We start from the raw sequence: 13687 nt of genomic DNA on the forward strand, positions 1-13687 counted from the left end.
ATGCAAATAATTAGTTTAGCACCAGCCAAGCATCACATTGTATTTACAAAACGCAAATTCCATAAACATATTTCGACAGGCATCAATTCATCGAAAATTTGATGCTACTAACTTCGTAGAATAAGTTGAACTTAAATTTTACAGTATTTGTTTTGGTACAAATGTTTCTAATTTTCACAAGAGCACCTCATGGAAACAGATCTCACACAAAGAGATTTGTTCCTCTCTTTTTTTTTAATATCATTTTTGAAACCCAAAATATTCAATGAGAAACAAGGCTGAAATTGGATCGGAAACTAGTATATATATATTCATATTTATTTTGTTTGAGGAATATAAATACAAATAAGAATATTAGTTGGACATAAAAATTTATGTAAATATTTATTTGAAAGAATACAGATAAAAATTGGATAATATATATATATATATATATATATATATATATATATATATATATATATATATATATATATATATGGATATAAGTTAAATAGTTAAATTTTATGATCATAGAAAAAAAAGTTAATAATATAATTGTTTATTTTTTTTGAAAGTTCATAATTATGGTATACGGTTAAATAGGATTAAAGATGAAAACACTTTTTGAGATATGAATTGGATAGTTGTCTATTCAAATCCATACTCATTTTTCTTTGATGGCTATGGATACGGATATTAGTTAAATACTCAAATTTATATTCATATCTAATTCAAATATAAAAATAAATTCGAACAAATATTATCTAATTTCTTTTTACTTCTAACCAAAAAAGTATAATAAATCCATCCCGAGCAGTGCCATAGGTTTGGCGGTCCGATCCATTTTCACCCTAATGAAAAACAAGGAGCATAGAATTGGCAGATACATGAAAAACTTACATGCAAAATGGTAAATAAAATCTTAGGTTAATTTGTACGGCGCAGACAACGTAGGCCTGCCCACGGAGCGTTAAAACTCCCTCCAACTCACACACGTGCCAATGCAATTATTGCACTCTTTAGCATTTTGCCAACCCATAAAGGGCCAAACAACAAAGAACGCGGAAAACAAAGGCAACAAGAAAAAGTGAGCATGTCCCACCGCCAATAGATCTAATTAGCAAGGATTCAAATTGGACCAATACCATCCAAGCCAGAAAGAACCAACCAAATTCTGAGATTAAGCCTTTTTTTTTTTTGAAAAATTCAGGATGAGATGGAAGAATAGAGGCTTGATTACAGATCTTAGTCAAAAAAAAAAAAAAACCTCATCCACTTGCATTGTAAATGCACAAAATTGACAGTGATACTCATCACAAGAACTAAGATTCACCACATTTTTAAGGTGGAAAGGACACCACCCCCTGATAGCATGGGCATGCTGGTAAATTAGCTACTGGGAAAACAGAATATAAAGACCCATGTCACCAACACATCACCACCTTGGTTTCATATTCCTCAAAGTCTTGTTCCATGGAAGAAGATGATGAGAGAGAACTAGAGCTGCTACTCCCTGCATCCTCCTTAGCTCATGTTACCTGCAGGGCACCGAAGTCTGCAGTGATAACCGATCCTGCTGACCATCCACCACTTGACCTGAGCTTGTCGATGAGTGTTGGACCATGGAGGCCACCTTCAAATGAGGATGCTAAGAGCAACATGAGAAATGTGCAAGCACTGAAGCAACAAACTGCGGAACAGATCCGACTTGCTGCTGTAGAGAAGGCTTATGCCGAGCGAGTGAGGGAGCTGACGAGGAGGGAGCTGGAGCTGGCGGAGAAAGAGTTTGCACGAGCTAGGATGGTGTGGGAGCGAGCCCGAGAAGAGGTGGAGAGGGTGGAGAGGATGAAAGATATGGCCACCAGAAGAATCAATTCCACTTGCATGGAGATCACCTGCCAGGCTTGTCGGCAACGGTTTCGACCATAGTAGGACACTCCTATAAGATTTCTGCTTCAGGCTTTTTTCTTAGTTCCTGGTTTGCGATCATGATCTCATTATTTTTCCATTTTAACTCTTCCAAGTCCACATCCCAAAGAGGAAGGCTACGGACAAGTTGTATAAAAGAAAAAGATATCCTCCTCTCCCATCCCTATTTCTTCACCACTTCTTCCCATTTTCAACAACAAGCCAAACAGCTCGATCTACATTCAAATTAGTAAATTGCCAGATGGTGGAAAAAGCTGGATGTTTCAATGTAGGAACTGCAATAACTAAATTTGGTCAACCTATCTGGTGTTGATATTTATTCTTGAATATCTGATGTAATCCATGAAGAAGCAGTCATCTTTGCCAGAAAAATGTGACAAGAGGGCAGAAATATCTGCATGTTCATCACCTGTAAAGATCCCTGGTATTCCTGCTAAATTAGATGCCAAGGAGACAGTTTAGAGCACACACCAATGGAGTTTGGCCACAGGAAATGCATATTACATTGGTGAAAAATAATAATGAATTAAAGCAGCACTTAATTAAATGTGATGGTCCTCTATCAGTAAAATTTTGTAGATAACTGTGTGCCTACTGTTTCGTCAAAAGAAAAAAAAAAGTGATGGTCTATAGCCTCTTCAAATTATGTTTCTTAAGTTTATACTGTCATATTTTGCATAAACAGTCCATACCATCATAGAGCTTAGAAAAGAGAACAAAATAGGTTTGGTTATTGAGATATATTTCTTAGTTGTTCATCAGAAAGCAATCCAGTAAAGACTGGGGGAATGCTAGTATCCTTTCTTTTCAGAGATTCCCTGCTTTTATAATCATTTTAAGAATGAAATCCAGCATGGCAGGCAATAACCCCAACTTCAGCACAGAGCTAGCAAACTGACAAGCATATGGTAAAGAGTCTATGCCTGAGCCCTTTCCAGTAACACAGTAAGTGCTAGAATCCACTCCTAAGACAATTCGTGATGTTCAGCCCATGGCATCTGTAAGTATGCAACACAAGGTGCAGTAAATGAGGTTTCCGACAGCATTACATTTTTATTGTCCAACATGAGCTCTGCCCATGAAAATGACAAACAACCATATACGGTTAAAAGAACATATCAACTGGTCATGGAATTTTTTAAACTTTCATTTATAGGACACATCAACTGATCACAGAATTTTTCAAATTTTCATTTATGGGACACTACTTGCAGTTTGAAGTTCAGTAAATGTTCGAAACTACTACAAGATGGGGGCAACCAAGAAAACAATCAATGCAAACGAAAGTGTTGGATCAAGACAGAAGACAACTAAGAAAATAGTCTTCTTAAATTTTTGCTAGTAATTAATGCGAGTTACAGTGTGAAATTAATGCAAGAGAGGAGAGAATCGAACAAAAAAAAACAGTCTTTCTAATTTTTGCTACTATCAAATGCAAACTACTGTGTAAATCAAAGTCCATCCAGGATTTCTGCTTTGCCATTTCTTTTCCAAATTTGCTTGCAGCCTCATGATTTAATAATGAGTACTTCTTATACACTTCAATTTGTTATCACTAATACGAAATTCTCTGCAACTCCACATCCATCCAGAAGTCCTGCCTCTTCTCTTAAGTCCAATCCTCAGCTTCAGGACTTGGTATTGAGGAGTAATACATACACTTCAATTTTGTGAGATGCACTTCATTTTGCTTGTCTCTCTCAATATAGACAAACAATCACGATGGGTCTATATCTTGTTAAAAACATATACTATGCTGAATAATGTCTACATGAATTGGTATTAGATTTCTCTCATACAATCAGATAAGAGCACAAGATGGTTCGTAGACTTCAATAACATGCTAAAGCAAATTGAAAAAGATGAACTATGCATTTAACTGTCATAAACACTAGTCTCTTAGGTTTTGGCATGGTTCTTGTCACACATCTTTATTTGACATGATACACTTGCCCAGTGACTAAGATAATCAATGGAAAAAACTCAATGAATTCATTTTTTATATCCAATTATTCACAAGCAATATATTGCTAGAGTGTTTTATACAGGTCCTGAAGCTGCAAATAGGGAATATCAAGACCTTCAATCAAGGTTCGCCGTACCGGTACCGAACCCCGTACCGGTGCCGCACTAGTATAGGCGTACCGAGTGTCGGTACGGTACCGTACGCTCGGTACCGACCGTACCGACATTGGTGTACCGATACCGGTACCCATCGGTACGGGTACGGTACGCTCGGTACCGACCGGTACAGCGAACCTTGCCTTCAATATAATTCAAAGACAAGGAAACAAAAATGAAACAATAGCTTAACTGAAACATTCACTAACCATGGAAGCATTCCCTTGCTTGCCCAGCCATAAGCACAATGTAGCCACCACGCAGGAGCATGGCTCTTGGGTTATCCTCCCTTGATTTTCCTCCAAGGAGAGCGAAAGATTTGCAGCCCAGGCTACAAAAGAAGGTATATAAGCAGAGTAATTGTAGCATGGTACTAAAAGCTTAATAATGAAAGGAAATTAAATTACAATACCTTATGCTCATTATAGGCTTACTCCAATCTGCTCCAATGTCATCAAGGTGACCACCAAGCATATCACCTGTGATTGGACCAGGCCAAAAAAAATGCCTTCCTTCAGAAATCCATAGATGATGCTATTTGTTATCCAATATTCTCATACCAAAATTGGCATTCTATGTTTCATTAACTTCCAAAGTATATTCTAGTTGCAAAGAACAGCTAGAATAAGCAATAGATTTCAGTTATACCGCTGACATACTTGGACCAAAATAGTTTACTATTGGAGCTTCTGGCTGAAACTCTTCCCCTGATGGCATGGCAGGTATAGCCATTTTCTTAGAAAGCACACAAAGTGCATCAGGTATCTTGTTATGGGGGAGAGACACGTCATAGTTGCGCTACACCACCAACAAATATAGAATATATAAAAATAATTAAGGAACAAATAACCAATGCAATCAAACAAATGGAAGTATGTAAATAAATGTAAAGAGGATGCAATAAGCAGAAAGTTGGCAGCCACAACAAAAAAATAATGGAGAAAGAATGAAGTTTCTGCTTTAAACAGAGAATATTTCAGGTTGTTTAGAAAATAGCAGTAATAAATTGGAAAAATTAAAGAAAAAGGATAGCAATCTATCTACCAAATTGCAGCTTGCCATTATGATTTAACATATAGAGTCTCTTGTGCACCTAAAGGTCATACCAGAAGATTGGATTGGAGAGTAATAACAAGTATATAGCTCTCCAGCCCAGAAGGTTGTTTCTTAAAAACATATCAATGATAAAAACAAAAATAAAAATAAAAGTATATGCAAGAAACAAAGTTCTTATTAACTAGAATCCTTACAACCAATTGATTACTAGTCTCATAATTTCCAAAAGCTTACCTTAGAGGAGTAATTTCCATTTTTCTGGCTACCCAGGTCAAGCCAACTTTCTTTTCAATTCTGTGTTTGGACTTTGGACATGATTGTTTTATTGATCAACTAAAATTTCATGCTCATTATTTCAACATCTCTCCATGGAACATATGAACCCCCCCTCATGATGTGTTTGGGCCTATTCAGTTTTTTTCTGGTTTGTCTGATTAGGAGCTGTTGTAGTTTAAAGTACTGGTGCTAATTCCTACACCACCTCTCTGGTATGGGGTATGGGCATACTGTATCTATGTATGTTATGCTAGTCTGATACATAGTCAAAATATGCAAGGCATATCTTCTACCAGTTCCCTACTAGTATGGTAATTTTCGGTAGTGACCAGTAAGGTCCAATACATAAAACCATGGTTCGCCGTATCGGTCTGAACTAGAAAACACGGATCGTATCGTACCGTACTGGTTCGATACCAGTATCCGATACATGTGGCGTGCCAACACTCGGTATACCAAAAAGATCTCATATCGTATCATACCAACTACCAACATAGTGCTACTATGGCACCGGTACAGAGTCGGATATCAAGACGGCGAACCTTGTATAAAATCATGGTCTTTTTTTTCTTTTTTTGCCATATCCAATGGAAATAGTTATTGAAGATTTCTATGCTTAATCATATCAATATGGTGTGAATGGATCTTAACCGTTGTATTTTGAATATTAGGTGGTCCAATATCACATGTGACCTAAAGGATTTTAATGATTCGATCTTATATTGTAATTGCCTATTTGTTTAATAGTAAAAAGGAGATGCATGGATGAAATGGAGCACACTGTGCAGCTCTCACTTCCCCCTTCTTTCTATATTTCTCCTCTTAGTCCTCTACTCTCCTGTCGCTTATTCTCTTATTTCATACTAGTTCTCAAATCCAATCACACTGCTTTGAACGGTGCAGTCTTCTCTGAGCTTTCCCAGTTGAAGAATATTTGCCTTAACAGAACCTAGTTTTAACCTTACAAACAAAGTACCATGAGTCCAAACATTGAAAGAACCTTTAAACCAGTCCTATTCTTTCTTGGTAGCAATCTGGCAGCAATCTTGGACCTTGGCTATGCTATGAATATGTAAACTTTCCTTCAATTATCCTTTCTTACATATTTTTTTTGTTGTTTCTTATCAATTGTTTGACAGGGACGACCATCTGCTAAGCATTTGCTTCTCTGATTTTTTTGGAAAAAAAGATGAAAATCTTGTGTTGCTTTATCCAAAAAGCTATTTGGTTACTGCATATGCTACGTTTGCACTATATATTTGGTATGACGATTCCTTCATGCAAGCCAAAATGACAGCAAAGATCAATAGACTCGAGGTGCTGCCCCATGTATGACTTTCAATAATAATTGGCCAAGGTAATACATATACATGCAGAAAAATTGCAGAACAAGCTTTTCAATTGCAATATATTCACTTTAATAAGCAGATTGTTTTGCTTTCTAGCATTAACTATGATTGACTCTGTGCATTATGTTGATTCCTATATCTGCTATCTGATTACTGCATTACTAAAATTATTGCCAGATACCACGACGATAGTTGATCAGGGCTGAACCAAGCTCTATCATGTTGAAAAGGAAGAATTAACTCAGTTCAAATGGTCCATCACTGCACACGTGCTTAAGAGCTAAGGTAAAGAATGGCAGTTCTCTCAGGATGGAAGATGCAGAGGAAGATTGAAGTACAAAGATTCCCAAGTCATGACATGATTATGAAATGGCATGGAAGCCAACAATACAACCACATATATTTTAAGACATTCAAGGACGTATGGGTGTCCAGCAAAAACTATTTTTTTAGTGAAAAGCATACTGAGATTATTTTTGTACCTTCTTTATTATCCTGAATGTGCAACAAGTTGACAAGCCTAAGGGTAAATCACAGTACTCTTATGAATTACATGGTTACCAGCCTCTCACAAGAGACACTTAAAGTTGCTAACTGTGACCACATAGAGAGACAAATTCAGGGTGGTAATGGTTTTTACAAGGCTACAGCTGTCTCAGATATTGGAGAACACTCTACAATGGTGACAATCCAAGAGAACTGACACTGCAAGAGGTGGTAGAGTTAATTGAATAATGGCACAGTAGGATGTCACAACTACAGTGACAGGCAACACCAAGTGTATGCATTCTAATCCGTAAATCAACATGATTAAGACTTATTTGGACTCATATGGCAACACCATTAGGGCTAATCAGCCACATCCAGCTCATGGCTATGGAAATTACAAGCAGCAGTCATGCCACCAGTCTTCATCTTCCACTGCCCCCTAGAATTTCTCCCACTTTCATGATCTTTAGTTGGTCCACATCTTGGGCCAAAGACTAGGGAGCTTCAGATTTGATGTGAAACAATACAAACAGATAATCCATTTGAAGTAAATTTACACGCTCCTGTTTGTGTTACTCTTGATGACAGTTCTATGAACGTCCCAACTCTTTCTTGTTTTAGTCATCTACTCTAAAGTTTTCAAAATTTTCCCTTACTTTAAGTAGACTACAAGATCATAAAAAAGAGATTTTTGCATTTAATACTGAAAAGTGATTATATGTTTATTTTGGCCTCAAAATCCAAGAAGTGCATGTATATCCTTCTGGAAGTCTGAAATTTGCATATATGCCCCTGACACTAGATCAGATCATCCAAATGAAAAGGAACATCAGACATAAATACAAAAACATACATATATACTTCTACATATACACATGAAAACACATAAGTATATGCACATGTAGAACACCAACATGGAAATTTAGATGGAGGGGTGCACGCTGCAAACGAACCGAGCAGTTCATAAACAGCTTGAGCTCAGCTTAATATCAAGTTCGATCCTACTCGTTCATATACCAGCAAGCTAAGTCCAAAACATAAGTTTGGGCTCATTTGGTTAACAAGCCAAGGTCGAGCTACATGTGCTTATTCAACTAAGCTCGTGAATAGGATACACTGTGCGCACCCGTATCTCTTTACTCTCCCCACTTCTCCATCTATGTTACTCATCTGCTTCATCCCCAATCTCTTGTTCATCCCCTACCTTCACCCTCCGGTGCTTAGCCTGCATCTCATGCTCCTCTTGGTCTGCCGACCATGTCTTCCATCATTGCCATAGAAGCCCAATAGAACAACCTACCCCTTACTCCCTTCTCCTCTCCATATCTCACTCTAACTCCAACTCACTCAAACCTAATCCCTAAATCATCGTCACTCTCCCTCAGTCCCTCACCCTCCCCTTGGCATCCTATGCTATTATCATTGTTATCTTCCCAGTTGTCATCATCCATCCAAGATCCAACTAGGGAGATCCCTACTCCCTTGCCCCATTAACCCCATTAACCATGGGAGCCTGAGAATCCAAGAACCAGCAAATTAGGGCATTGAGATCTCAGCAAGCTATTGTTCTAGAGGGCCAAACTTAAACACCTATCTAACAAGGTACTCCCTTATCTCCTCTTAACAATAGCCCATCCCTCTTCTACCTATCCCCATCTTCTCTCTACACTTGGGTTCAGCTCATTTGGTAAACCGTTTGATTGGAGCTCGAGCTCGAGCTAAATTCATATAATCACGCGAGCCGAACACAAGCAAGCCAAACCTTACTTATTTTTGTCGCACTGAGTTTGAGCATATGTGCTTAAGCCAAGCTTGAACTTGTTTGCTTGCACGAGTAATGTTATACTCAGCTCGGCTATCCTTGTTTGCACCCCTATTTAGATATGCCTCTCCAAATACTGAAAATTATATTTAAAGGCAAAATAGTCAATTGACGAGTTTACTTTCACCTAGCCAACCTAGGTTAAAATGATGGAAGTGAGATGTAGGATGTATATGCAAACTGCAAACTATAGGATAGGCATAATGACAGTTTCTACTGTTTAAAAGGTTAATAGACAGATAATATTTTGGGAGCTTACATGCAAAAGTACTAAATTATTGAGTGACCTTCTGGTCTCATTGCAGGTTTCCGTACCTAAAGACAAGGAGAAAATTGGAAAATGTTGAAAAGCAGAACTAAGGTATTATTTACACTCTCTGTTATTCTTGGTGTTGTTCATTCTCTTAATCCTCATCTCTAAAAACATTACCGTCCTGGCCAACTGGCCGTCCATTATTGTCGACGAGTAAGTTTCCTAGCATAATCTGAATGAAAGTATGAAAGCCAAAATCTGGTTTCTTGGAAAGCATGTTCCTACTAATAGTCAGTCACCATGCTCCTACTTAATAGTCAGCCACTCTATGCCATCTAATGCAAATTTAACATTTGGTCCCTTTCTGGCTAACACATTACTGTCATTGTGCTGAACCGCCAGTTTCACATGTAGCACATGTTTTGCACGATTATTGTTTCCTAATCACTCAATTTCTTTCACTGTAAGATGCCATCCAGTTTTCTACTATAATTTCAGGTAACTAGAAGAAAAGAAACAGCATTTGAAATTGGAAATAAAATTCTAATGGATACCAGAGTGATCAATGAAGCAGAAGACGGGGCGATCGAAACCAGGGCGCTGGAATCTATAAATCCCGGGAGGGGCATCTCCGCCGCGCTCGAAGGATTGGAGAATAGAGAGGAAATCGACGAAGCCCGATGGATCGGTGGGGCTGCGTCCTGGCTTCTTCCTGCAACCAATTGCAGCGGATTGGGATTCGGCATTGAAACCCCAGAGAAGGGGACGGGGGGATTAGTGCTTTGGAGGGGAGAGGGGAGAGGGGAGGGACTAGGATTTGGGGTTGTGGGTCTTGTGGAGCTTGTAACGCTTCTCGGCCAGCCGAAACGCGGTCCGCTCCGAATCCACCGGCTCGGCTCTGGACACCGTGACGTCGCCGGGTTCCTCTGTCCGACCGTCAGGAGAGTGGCTTGAAGCCGGCAAGTCGGCGACCAGAAACGCATCGCACTCGTAATATTTGTTTTGCGACCTGAGCGAGTGGTGCCGTAACGGTTACTATAATAAATTAGAAGTTATTGGAATTTCGGGGTTACTACAATAAATACAAAATTATTGGATCCATCCATCCAACTTCCATGTTGATTGCTATGTAAGTCTTTCCGTATGGATAACAATGTTTTTTCTCATTGTCTAATTATAGTTCTGTTTTCGCTTCTCTCTTTTCTTACTTCTTTTTTTTTTTTTTAAGAACCGAAAAAACTGTACAAGATATGTAGAAAAATTCTATAATATAAATTCAGTATGGCTAGCCACAAAGCTTGTCATTTAATTTACAGTGTTAGATAGCAAAGCATGCATCATTTGCCAGTAATTATGTAAAAGTGGGTGGACACTAGCATTATCATAAGATGGATCTCTGCGAAGTCTAGATAACCAAATTTGATAGGCAATATAACACATTAAAACTGCTTCAATTTTTTTTTTTATCTTTACAGGATGTTTTCTATCTAACATGCTAAAAAAAGAATCAAGAAAAGTATTTAAAAAATTAGAAGAATCCTGAGATGGGGCTAATCTTAAAACTTAGGTTGCCAATCTACACTAAAATAGAACATGAGATATTCTCTCCTCAACCTCTGGGCATAACTCATAATGACTTAGTATAAGAAGGCCTATCTGATGTAGGAATTCACGACATTGTCATTTTCTCCGGTGTGTTTGGTTGAAAGTGGAATCGGACTTAGGAATAGAATGTAAAATACTAAGGAAAAATAGGAATCAGGTTTTGTGGGATTGAAGTATTTTTATTTTTCTATGAAATTGGAATGAGAATGGGCTTCTCTCTTCAACTAAATGCCTAAGTAGAAATTATTTATTTCCATTTCTATTCTAGAGTTTAAATTTCTTCAACCAAACATGCCTGAAAAGTATTGAATGTACAAAAATTGAGACAACAACAATTAAAATTCTAGAAAATCCAAAAATTTTTTAAGGGGAGAAACAAAATACAAGAAACCTCCATTCACAAATATTTTTTACGGAATTCCCACATCATGGGGAAAAAAAACGGAACACGAATCATGAAGTCCACTATGCATGCCCTCATGGTGTCGTAAACACCGTAACAAATGCTAACCGCTATAAGTTCTCGGGAACAGAGATGGCTTGGGACGAAACGCCGCAAAATTTTGGGTAATTGACTTTCCCATCCCTCTAAAGACTCCACTATAACAAAAAGTCCTTGTTAATTAAATCTAAAACAACCGGTCCAGAAACTTTCCAAACTGTAATTCCCGGTCCCTGAGCCCCTTTTATTTTGAAATAAGATACCGAAAATGCCCCTTCCCTCATGATCTCCCATCCTTCCGAAGAAGAAGAATTTCAGAGACTTTCCAAACTGTAATCTCCCAGCCGCGGCTGCTGCCGACCGCGGCCGCCGCCGGCCCGGCTCGCCTCCTCCCGAGCCCCCTCCCGCGGCCGCGCCGCCGGGAATGCCTCCGCCCCTGCCCCCATGGTGGGAAGGTGCCGAAGAAGAGGAAGAAGGGCGCCGTCCCGCATCCTGCGGCTGTCGCCGGCCACGGCCCGCCCTCCTCCAGTGTCCGCCGTGGCCCAGCCCCTTTCCGGCGCCGCCGGCCTCGCGGGAAGAGAAGAAAGAAGAAGAAGGGAAGAAGAGAAGAAAAAAAAGAAAAAGAAAAGAAAAAGTTTGAACTGGGGTCGACTCCTGCTCTGCTGGGGTCGACTTGTGAAAATCTTGGGTCGACTCGCTCACTTCTACAACAATTTTCTAAGAACACTTAACTGTGTGCACAGTCCTGTTAACTGTGTTCGCAGACAACTTAACTGTGTGCCGCCAGCTCGCGGAAGGAGAAAAAAGAAGAAAGAAGAAGAAGGGAAGAAGAGAAGAAAAAAAAAGAAAAAAAAAGAAAAAAATAAAAAAATAAAAATAAAGTTAAATAAGCTTGGAACAATTAAATAAGTTTGGAACACACTTAATCTAACATGACACACGGTTAAATAAGCTTGGAACATATTTAAATCATCCCGGAACACACTTATTCTACCCCAGAACACAGTTATTTCGACTGTGCACACAGTTAAGTGTTATTAGAAAATTATTGTAGACTTATGCTGAGCTGGGGTCGACCCCAGCTCTTTAGGGGTCGACCCCTGAAGAGCTGGGGTCGACCCCTAAAGAGCTGGAGTCGACCCCTGAAATCAGGCAAAAAACAGCTCTCTGGAAAGCCTGAGAGAGTCGACTCCAGGTGAGCAGGGGTCGACCCCAGGTCTGTGAACACAGTTAAGTTGTCTGTGAACACAGTTAACTTGTCTAGGAACACAGTTAACTTGTCTGGGAACACAGTTAAGTTGTCTAGGAACACAGTTAACTTGTCTAGAAACACAGCTGTTTAGGAACACAGTTAAATTGTTTGGGAACACAGTTAACTTGTCTAGGAATACAGTTGTCTAGGAACACAGTTAAGTTGTCTGTGAACACAGTTAAGTTGTTTAGGAACACAGTTATCTAAGAATACAGTTAAGTTGTTTGGGAACACAGTTAACTTGTCTAGGAACACAGTTAATTTGTCTAGGAACACAGTTGTCTAGGAACACAGTTAAGTTGTTTGGGAACACAGTTAACTTGTCTGGGAATATAGTTAAGTTGTCTAGGAACACAGTTAACTTGTCTGGGAACACAGTTAAGTTGTCTAGGAACACAGTTAACTTGTCTGGGAACATAGTTAAGTTGTCTAGGAACACAGTTAACTTGTCTAGGAACACAGTTGTTTAGGAACACAGTTAAATTGTTTGGGAACACAGTTAACTTGTCTAGGAACACAGTTGTTTAGGAACACAGTTAAGTTGTCTGTGAACACAGTTAAGTTGTTTAGGAACACAGTTATCTAAGAATACAGTTAAGTTGTTTGGGAACACAGTTAACTTGTCTAGGAACACAGTTAATTTGTCTAGGAACACAGTTGTCTAGGAACACAGTTAAGTTGTCTGGGAACACAGTTAACTTGTCTGGGAACACAGTTAAGTTGTCTAGGAACACAGTTAACTTGTCTGAGAACACAGTTAAGTTGTCTAGGAACACAGTTAACTTGTCTAGGAACACAGTTGTTTAGGAACACAGTTAAATTGTTTGGGAACACAGTTAACTTGTCTAGGAACACAGTTGTCTAGGAACACAGTTAAGTTGTCTGTGAACACAGTTAAGTTGTTTAGGAACACAGTTATCTAAGAATACAGTTAAGTTGTTTGGGAACACAGTTAACTTGTCTAGGAACACAGTTAATTTGTCTAGGAACACAGTTATCTAGGAACACAGTTAACTTGTCTGGGAACACAGTTAAGTTGTCTAGGAACACAGTTAACTTGTCTGGGAACACAGTTAAGTTGTCTAGGAATACAGTTAACTTGTCTAGGAAC

The 13687-nt window shown here is 38.8% G+C and overlaps 2 protein-coding genes across 4 annotated transcripts; one reads left to right on the forward strand and one right to left on the reverse strand.

Moving 5' to 3' along the window:
* Positions 1-1241: 1241 nt before the first annotated feature.
* Positions 1242-10064, reverse strand: LOC103718337 (DNA N(6)-methyladenine demethylase ALKBH1A-like). Of its 3 annotated transcripts, none has more exons than XM_088719610.2 (5): positions 9832-10064; positions 4692-4830; positions 4445-4511; positions 4242-4363; positions 1242-2344 (listed from the first exon to the last, which is right to left on the reverse strand). In XM_088719610.2, the coding sequence occupies exons 1-5, from the start codon at positions 10021-10023 to the stop codon at positions 2211-2213; spliced, it is 654 nt and encodes a 217-aa protein (XP_088575736.2). In that variant the 5' UTR covers positions 10024-10064; the 3' UTR covers positions 1242-2210. The 3 variants fall into 3 exon arrangements, 2 of the variants coding, with proteins under 2 accessions (XP_088575736.2, XP_089786164.1); XM_089930038.1 differs by having other exon boundaries at positions 1242-2341; positions 9832-9958; XR_016400141.1 differs by lacking the exon at positions 1242-2344 and adding an exon at positions 3885-3991 and having other exon boundaries at positions 4176-4363.
* LOC103718321 (SHOOT GRAVITROPISM-like protein) lies at positions 1456-2230 on the forward strand. Its single transcript, XM_008807077.6, has one exon. It carries the CDS (start codon positions 1456-1458, stop codon positions 1909-1911), a length of 456 nt encoding a protein of 151 aa, XP_008805299.2. The 3' UTR covers positions 1912-2230.
* Positions 10065-13687: the final 3623 nt, after the last annotated feature.

This window comes from Phoenix dactylifera, chromosome 4, assembly GCF_051530095.1.
Source record: "Phoenix dactylifera cultivar Ajwa chromosome 4, Ajwa_hap1_PhDact_Kaust_v1.1, whole genome shotgun sequence".
NCBI lineage: Eukaryota > Viridiplantae > Streptophyta > Magnoliopsida > Arecales > Arecaceae > Phoenix > Phoenix dactylifera.

Excerpts from the sequence above, each read along its gene's own strand:
- LOC103718321 (XM_008807077.6), top strand. The coding sequence starts at position 1,456 with ATGGAAGAAGATGATGAGAGAGAACTAGAGCTGCTACTCCCTGCATCC.
- LOC103718337 (XM_088719610.2), bottom strand. The coding sequence starts at position 10,023 with ATGCCGAATCCCAATCCGCTGCAATTGGTTGCAGGAAGAAGCCAGGAC. Across the intron at positions 4,831-9,831 it reads CTGCTTCATTGATCACTCTG|CGCAACTATGACGTGTCTCT; the intron begins GTATCCATTAGA and ends TTGGTGGTGTAG. Across the intron at positions 2,345-4,241 it reads AGCAAGGGAATGCTTCCATG|CAGGAATACCAGGGATCTTT; the intron begins GTTAGTGAATGT and ends CATCTAATTTAG.